Source organism: Cyprinodon variegatus, unplaced genomic scaffold, assembly GCF_000732505.1.
Source record: "Cyprinodon variegatus isolate N-32 unplaced genomic scaffold, C_variegatus-1.0 Scaffold1345, whole genome shotgun sequence".
Taxonomy (NCBI): Eukaryota; Metazoa; Chordata; class Actinopteri; order Cyprinodontiformes; family Cyprinodontidae; genus Cyprinodon; species Cyprinodon variegatus.
This window is the reverse complement of record NW_015151798.1, coordinates 6,429-15,869: the sequence shown is the minus strand read 5'-3', so window position 1 is coordinate 15,869 and position 9,441 is coordinate 6,429. Positions and strand designations below refer to the sequence as shown.

Genomic DNA, 9,441 nt, shown 5'->3' with positions numbered 1-9,441 from the left:
AGGATCGGCTTCCAGCATAACCTCTGGGACTGCAGCACTTGGGGACATTCTTGGTCTGGACTGTTAAAACCAGAGTGTCTGAGATTGGGCGGTGTTTTGTTTGTTTGGTTAATAAACGCTTTGAACTTTCCCACTGCCTGTCTCGCCTTAAATTCTGTGTCCAACTTCCTGAGATCATTACAACTAAAGCAGCAGCAGCAGCAAAAATGCGTGTGCTGCTTCATATTTGATGCTTGTACAAGTTTAGTTCTGATGCGCAGCTAAAGCATCTTTGCTGCTCTGGCTGCGCGGTGGTAAAGTGGGTCTCCGTTGGGCGGAGCTACCCTATCCTTTCTTTGCCTGGAACAATGGCAGCTATATTTGGTGTGATCAGTGGGTAAGAAGTAGTTTGAATCTATTTTGAAGTGAGAAAGTCCACCTGAAAACATCGTCATTTCATCCAGATTACCATCCTGCCTTCAAATATTATTTCTGCCGGCGCCGCTCAAACCCCCGTGAACCAGCGGTTCATTGTCACTATGAATCCCATTCAACAGCAGCCTCTGGCCCAGTCGCCTCCTTGCGGTTTGCCACAGCGGCTAGAAGACGTTTTTCTTGTCTGTAATCCAAACTGCAGGCACCAGGATAATAAAAGCAAACATGTTTTGCTGGCAGATTTCAGCATTTTAAGTTAATTAAGGTGTTAATAAACTGTTTCAGAGGCGTTATCATGGCGATCTGCATCATCAGCGCTGCTCCTGCTGCTCTAGACGCGCTGTAGACAGAATGTGCGTTCATGTGTTTTGAAGGCGTGGTTTCAAGGGGGTTTCAAGGGAGAGGTATGGTTGTGTATCTTTAAAAATATAGCTTGCTGGAACCTTTTTTCCAAGATCTCCTACTGTACCTTTAACATGATACATTTTGGAGAGATTTTGGTTTTAAAAAACTAATAAAAACTAAACTAAATATATCACATTACAAAAGTAACTGAAACTAAAGCTATTTTGAATGGAAGTAAATAAAAATGCATAATGGATCACAATAGATTTTGTATTTGAAAAAATATATCAAAGGGCAAAGTCATTCTGAAATAGAATTAAAAAAAAATTCCTACCAATAGGAGTAAAGTTATCAAAGTACAAGGAGTAAATCATTTCATTTACTAAATGGATATAGTTATTCTATATACATTTGGCTTCTCTGTGTCCTTGCTGTGCAGTTAATGACAGATGATCATGTGATCCTGGACTCTGATTAAACAGAAACCCACAGGGTAGGAAAAACAATCCTGGAGTCTTCAGCTTCCACTCAATGCAAACAGAGAGCCAGCCGTGCTGCACACAGCATGAGGAAGACAAACAACACACACAAAGGAAAACAAAGCCAACGCTGCCTTTCAGATCCACAAATACAAACAAACACACAATAAAACAGGTGAACTGAGGCTGATAATACTGTGTGCCTGAGAGCTCAATTTAGACCAAGCTGGCAGTTTGGCACACTGGGTCCTACTAGACTGTAAAACAAGAATAACGGCTGGAAGAGGCACTGTGGAGGTATTATCTTAGATAACAAGGGGATGAAATGATAATTGGAAGCATGAAATACCAGACAGGGTACTTAAATTAAAACAGAGTTAATAAAGAGCAGAGCACAGAGATATGAGAGATTTTACAGTTTAACAGGAAGCAAACCTCTTACCCAGCATGCCTTTGTTTGGCTCTGACAGGCACATGTCCTTCTCCGCACTGGGAAGCACAAAGCCGACCACAAAGATCTCCACACCATCCGCCATCAGCGCCAGTCCCAGAACAAAGTAGAGCGTCCACTGGAACTTCCCATGGCCGCACTCCTGAAGGATGGTCTCGTACTGCTGGGCCAACTCCTCGCGATCCTTCCTCACCTCCCCCTCAAAGGCTGAGAGGTCCCTGAACTGCTGCGCCTCAGCGACCCCCATCCCATCCATGCCGCCAGTTTTCCCAGAGTCTGCCCTTGGAATGCCCTGGTACTCCCCCTCATAGATCTCATCATCCTCATCATGCCCTTCGGTGGAATCGCTGTGGCCTTCGTCATCGTTGGCTCGGCTGTCATTTCGATAATATCCCCCGTCGTTGCTTGGCACACCTGCATAATCGTCGTCGTCGTCTTCCTCCTCGAAGCGCTTGTAGGAGCGTTTGACATATTCGTCTGCCATCTTGTCCACTCCACGGCCTACCTTTTTGCCAACCTGCTTCTTGGCAACTTTGGCAATGTCTTTGGCGCCGCGGATGAAGTCTGAGCGGCCATCTCGGTAGCGCCCGTCATCGTCCATCTTAGATACTTGGAGGTTGTGAGGAGATGCTGTAGAGAACAGGGGAGATCAGCACATGCGGGTGTGCCGGGAATTCTGTGGAATGATGCAGGCAGGACGTGGACGGCTCCCTGCACTGCTGCTGGTCACCACTGAGACACCAAACCCTGGAAAAGCAAAGAAACACGGCATGTTAGTAGCTGTCAGCGGCCTGTGAGTATAACTCATGACAAGAAGAAACACTAAAGCTCAAATCATTTTCATGAAACAAGCTTAACTCTGACTGACAAAAAGCAATCAAATGACATTTCAAGAAATGTTACTTAAAACAGACAGTAGTACCAGGAAAAACAAGTCCAGAGAGATATATCAGAGGAAAATGACATGGGCTTAGAAAGAGTCTTTTGGAGTGAGAGGACTCCTAGGAGCTATTTCATGCACTGATGGTGGCAATCCAAGCTGTAGCCACAACTCCCCTGGGGCACACTGACAAGCCCTCTGAACACCATCGGTAGGCATTAAGTCTTAGACACAATGGCTTGACCCAAATATCTCAAATCAGTAAGGACACATAAACAATGGCAGAAAAGCAGCAGCAGTAACCAAGTCCTATTGTGCCGGCAGTAAGGAAGGAACTAGGACGAAGGAGAAGGATACTAACCTGAATCCGCCAGATGGATTTGCTCCATCCGTTGAAGTAATTTTGGGAAGGGGCGAAAATCCTGGTTAGCTGATTGGCCTATGTTAGTGATAGACGGGCCAAATAAACCAATCAGATCAACGAAGCATACGACGTACTAACAGAGCGACGACGAAAACACAACCACAAGCCAGGGTACTCTTGCCGAAACCAGTCGGGAGAAGAGCAAAAACATCTTTTCCTCTGAGAAAAGCCTCCAGAGCAGTGTTTTGCTCTTCTTTCAGTGAAGAAATACTCTGTAATTCCGATAAAACTTGCTCGATAGCCACGCTAACGCTAGTTTCATCGGCTGAAGCCGCCATGTTCTTTAGACTGAACTGTCGCGCTTCTCGTTGCGTCACACCTCAACCCGCCTCAAAGCCAACGCTGATTGGACGTTCGTTTGGTGAACGGCTCCAAATTTTCATTAACGGAGAGTCTCCAGACTGATTAGCGAGTGAAACCTTGAAAGCTCGCGAGATCAGGATGGTCTCACGAGGCTAGAAGGATACTACCTGGAGCCAATTCATGTGGCAAAGGAACCTTGTTCCTAGCCACTGCTAGAAGCACTATGGTTTCCCACAATCCTTTGCATGACAGGATGTAGGCCCATAAAGGATTTTTTCATGTGTGACACTTGCTAATTTACTCACCTTCATCTTTTTTTGGTTTAATAATGCTTAGCTGCTGCCGCTTCAGTAACTTCTGTTTAATTCAAAATTGTTTTAATTGAACTTTATTGATCTCACATTGGAGAAATTTACATACATAGAGGGGGAAAAAAAACTTTTGCGAGATCCTGCAATACTTTTGCGAGATCTCGTAAAAGTACTGCGGGATCTCGCAGAGTTTATTTTATCCTCCATGTCCCTTTAGGGGCCCCGTAGGATTGCATACTGACATTGTCTCTCTTTATTCGTGTAATGTCGTCTTTTGGGACTTCTCTAGAAATTAAGAACCTCTCCAAATCATCCTCCATGGTTGTAGCTGACACATGGGTGTATTATCCTCCCATAGCAGTACACTTTGTGCCTCTACTGTTGTGTGTCTGTTTTACTTCCACAAAAGTATCGCGGGATCTCACAAACATTTCTTTTTTCATCCATGTCCCTTCAGGGGCTCCGTAATATTGCCAGAAAGAACACTGTAAAATAAATAAATAAAAATTAAAATAAAAACCTCTCAGAACTCCTTTCTTTTCCTTTAGTGACAACAGTTAAAAATTTAAACATTATCCAACACTGAATCATTATGTTAGGCATCTTCCTCTTTGTCAGGTGCTGGCACTTTCTGATCGGAGCAGGATAAGTTAATTCAGGGATGTTAGTGATCCATCTATCAACAGGCAGCTTTTAGCAAGCAAACAGACAGCAGGCAGTTAGGCCCCGAGAGAAGATGGATGAGGGAGAAAAAGATAATAAAAGAGCTAAAACACAACACCATCAGTTTTAAAGCAGTGTGTAAACGGAAAACATCCACTCAATAAGCTGCACTAACAGCTTCATCCACTTCACCGACATCAGCAACACGACGCTAACGGACCTGTTTGCTGTTTTCTGTTAGAGGGAGGATTTGCCACATTTATATCTAAAAGAAGAACCTCCAGCTGGATGTTAGGCTCACCTCAGATTGAACTATGTATTAATGATTAAATGAATTAATGAATAAGTTCAGAAAAATCATTTATCCATTTTATCCCAATTGGGGTCTCGAGGGGTGCTGGTGCCTATCTCCAGCAGTCAATGGGTGAGAGGCGGGGTCCACCCTGGACAGGTCTCCAGTCCATCGCAGGGCAACACAGAGACAAACAGGACATACAACCATTCACGCACACACTTAAGGAGAATCTAGAGAAGCCAATTAACCTAACAGTCATGTTTTTAGAATGTGGGAGGAAGCCGGAGTACCCGGAGAGAACCCACACCTGTAACAGAGGGAGATGAGGGCCAAAAAGAGCGGGGATCCAGGTGGAAAAAGGGTCCAAGCGTTCTCGTGCACTTCGCTCTTCTAGCTGGTCAAACTTCACGAGTGGTTTTCCACAATGGCGGTAAAACAAACAAAACAAGCCGGTAAGAAACCAAACAGGAAATACGCATAGTGTAGAGCAGATGTAGATTTGACCAATCAGAGGCCTCCTGTCGGCAGTAGGGCTGGGCGATATAGAAAAAAAGCTTATCGATAAAAAAAAAATGCATATTGATCGATATCGATAATTATTGAAAAGATTTGAAACCATATTTTATGTGCAGCTCTGCCTGGACTTTTTATGATATTGCTAAATGATTTAATTATAATGAAGAACACAAACACAGACTTCTAATTAAATCTTTATTTAACCAACTTTTTTAACCATAACAGAATTGTTTTAAAGAAAAATAACTTAAGAGACCTGAGTTATGTTATTAAATGCTGACAAAGAATAAACTAAAGTGACCAGAAAAGTAACCAAAATAAATATAACAAATAAATAAATGGAACCGCCCCACCCCCGCATTCTTCTAAGCTGAACCTGGTTCAGCTTAGTTTCCTGCTTTAACCAGAGTTATTAATTTGAAGTTTCTGGCCCCTCAGCATCTTTCTCTCAATCGTTAGAACTACGTGTGAAACTGCCCAGAACTGAAAATATATATATATATTTTTCTGGAATTCCCGAAGATTCCTCGGAGGAGAGCCGCGCCGGGGCCTCCACAGCTCGTACTCCTGCGTGTGTGAGCGGCTGAGATGATAAAAAAACGTTGGTTGTGTTATCATACTTAGTTTTCACTGGTTCCCGACACATTTTACAGATGACTGTGGTTTGTTTTTTGTCCGACTTGCCATGACCGAAATACTGCCAGACTGCCGAACTACAAAAACCCTTCTTTGGAACAATTTCCTCCGCCTCTCCTTGCTGCGACATCTTCATGTGCGTCTGTGTTGTGGTTTGAGAGGGCGGCGCTTGGTGACGGCGTGCCTGGGTCCGCGAATGTTATTGGTTGGGAGGAAGTAGTGACTAGCATAAACCTACATGCTAGGCTACAATGAGAAGGAAGGGAAACTGCGTTTTTTTAATCAAACTTTTATCGACCCTCTTTTTTTCTATTGCGCCACACGTCTATCGATCGATATATATCGTTATTGAATTATCGCCCAGCCCTAGTCGGCAGCACTGTCTGCGGTCACCTGCAATGTTGGAGAGGTGCAGCAGAGTGTCTGCGGAAGGGGCGGAGGCACATTTGCGTTCACTGCGACACACATATAGATGAGCTGGTTTCTGAGTATAAATCAGCCTTTAGCTGGTGATGCGATGCAATCTAGGAGAGCAGCTCTACTCTGGTCAGCTGCTCTCTGCTGACTCAGTTTCTGGACATGTCAATACAAAAATAAATCATGTTTCTTCTCCATCTTAAAGGAAAAAAATTGCATAAAAACAAGTCTGCATCTTCTGTTTTATGCCAGTCAGTCACATGACCTAAAAGCTGTTGAAGAAAAACTTGCTAATAGCTTGGAGGCGAACGCAACTTCAGGAGCCTTCCTTTCAATAATAAACATGTCTGCAGAACAGCAAAACTAGAATGTGAACAATCAGCAAAAATTACTGTGTGTTGCTTTTCTTTGAATACTCCACATACAATATTAACAGTTAAGTATTTAGATGGTTTTCTGTTCATCCTGGTTTAGCTGGAGCTTCATGTTTGCAGATGAATTCTGGAGTATTTCTACCTCAAAGCTTTGTGTCTTTGAAAGCCTTTCAAACATGGTTTCTGTTGGATCCAAATGCTTAGTTTATGATTGAATATTTATTTCTAGTTTACTATTTTTGTCTGGTTTTGGTATGATATATATGAACATGAAATATTTGAATAATAATGAAATTATGAATTTGTTTAGTTGTGTTTTGCTGCCATTCATGATTTTCGCTGTTTCTGGCCTCCGCCCCTTCATTATGGACAGGTGACTGCTGCACCTGGATTATATTGGAGTCGGCTATTGGGGCCGGGTGAGCACAGCAATACAGTTTTTCACCGCTTTTGATTATTGTTGTTTTTTCTTTGAGTGGCAAAAAAGGAACGAAATGAGCCGATATGATCTTCCTGTCACGTCATATTGCGGTAAGAAAATCTAAGTTTGTTTTGATTTTGGAAAATAAAGCGTCTTGATCAAGAGGAAAGAAAGTTTGCTGATTGCATGGATGACATTAAACAACATCTGACAGATCTGAAGTGAGTCTAACTTGGATGCTTCTGAACCAAGAGCCAAACGCATCTTTATTGGAAAGATTGCGCTATTAGTTTCAATAGTTCAACATAGGAGACAGATCTTAGACCCTGGTGTTTTCTGGGTGAACTTCCTCCTACCTTCTTTAATTTCCCTGTGTTTCATTACGTCTTTTTTCCATTTTTTTCCTGTAAAAAGCTTCGGCTGTTTGCATACCGCACCATCTTTCTCCAGCCGTATTTGGATTTCCTGATACTGTGACTGCAGGGTTTTTATCCCAGCTCTCTGTTTGCCCACACCTGCCTCTCATCCCATCCATCCACAGTGTGCATATATATGTCTTTGTTTTGGGAGGGCGGGGGGGCCGACAGAAAGGTACGGAAGTGCTGATAACGTCCTGCAGAGCAACGTTTCATTTTTAAAGCTGGTTATAAATAAAACTGAAGAGCAAAGTGTCAGAAACAACCAATAGGAAGAAAAACTTGTATCAGGCTGCTTTGGCTTTGGGATAACCTCAGGAGTGATGCACACCTTATAACAGATGATCAATTTGAGGCTATTTTTTATTGAAAAGATTCCAGCTCCAGACAGAAGCCGTGATAATATAGGTATCTAATTATCCCTGACAGCCCAGTGATGCATGAATCCTCCAGAAACATCAGCAGGAGTGATCAACTCACTCTCTTTTCTCTGTAACTGAGACGTTTCTGCTCTCTTAAGTGCAGCAGAAACATTACATCATATTTCACACAAGGACCTTATGCAGCTGTATGTTCATTTTATATCAACAATGGCAGGAATTATCAGTGTTGCAGTGTTAAAAGTAACACTTAACACTAAGAGTTAAATTTAACACCAATCCGTGTGCATTTGGTCCAACTCTGAAAAAAGTGTTAAATTGGCTCTACTTAATGTACATCTTACTCTGGTTTTTGTAATAACTCTAAAAGAGTTAATGTAGTTTGACACTGCGTATTTAACACTTGAAACTATTGTGTAAGTTTAAACTAATGGTTTTATTAGCGACGTCCCGATCAGATCTTGATAACGGAAATTGGTCGGATATCCAAGTATATCAGTCTGCATCTCCATTCTCCAATGAAACACTCCGCCCCGGTATTTCTATCCAGCAGCGCTTCTGTCCAACATACAGAGCAAAATCCAGTGTTGGTGTTGAATGTTTAAAGTATGGTGTTCATATGTCTGAGCCAGAGTCAGTGTTGCCAACTCAGCGACTTTGTCGCTATATTTAGCGACTTTTCAGACTCCTCCAGCGACTATTTTTCAAAAAAGCGACAAATGTGGCGACTTTTTACGGTGTCACTGGCGGCTTTTGGAGATACTCTTGTCTTCCACACTGCAAAAACAATCTAAAAATGAGTAAAAATGTCTTAAATTAAGTGTATTTACCCTTAATTTGAGTAGGTAAATTAGATGATTTGCCAACGGAATGAGTATTTTTACTCCTTTAAATAAGATAATTAGATAATATGCACTTGAAATAAGACAATGCAATTGTGTTTTCTTATTTCATATGTAAATTGTCTTGTTCCATTGGAAAAATGTCTCTTTTATCTCCTCAATTCAAGAACAAATGCACTAATTTTAAGAAGAAATGGGGCGCCTCCCCCATCCCAATCCCGTTCTCCCGCTTCGACAGGAGTCCTTCCCTCTCAGCGCTGCAGTCAGAGACGCAGGATGTTTACCCTCAGCGTCCAGGCTGCAAATGAAGCATGCATGCGCCGGGATTGACGGCGCAAATTGATCACGCGGTGCCGCTCCGCCCTGACTTACATTCAAGGCGGGATGTAAATGTAAAATGTTATTTGGTCTAAATATATATTGTTTAGTAATTGTTTGTCTTTCTGTAACATTATTTCTCCCACAGCATCAATAACATGCACATCACTTCCTGTGGCAGATTATGCAAATTAGGCGATGACGTCATTTAGCGACTTCTAGCGACTTTTAGCACAGCCAATAGCGAATGTTTGTATTTTTGTAAAGTGTGCAATTGTTGAATAAAAATAAATAAATGAATAAATAAAATAAAAAATGAAAAAAGCACAGCCAATAGCTACTTACTGAGGAGTTGGCAACACTGGCCAGAGTTACTGGCCAGAACGTAACTCTGCAGATTAAAAACTGTTCTTTAAAGAACTGTTTTTAATCTGCAGAGTTACATTCAAGCATTTAAAATACAATATCTGAACGCTTATCTCTTAAAGGTATAGAGGATTATATTTTATTTCCCAGTATATCATCCTTATTGTCAATAATTCTGGTTAGGGTTAGC

General features: G+C 42.1%; 1 protein-coding gene across 1 annotated transcript in view; it reads right to left on the bottom strand.

The window, feature by feature from the left end:
- Positions 1 to 2,290, bottom strand: part of LOC107102934 (synaptic vesicle glycoprotein 2A-like) — a 38,108-nt gene extending 35,818 nt beyond the window's left edge. The window contains exon 1 of the mRNA XM_015402401.1: positions 1,681 to 2,290. Within this exon, the coding sequence (XP_015257887.1) occupies positions 1,681 to 2,290 (610 nt within the window). The remainder of the gene's footprint in view (positions 1 to 1,680) is intronic.
- Positions 2,291 to 9,441: the final 7,151 nt, after the last annotated feature.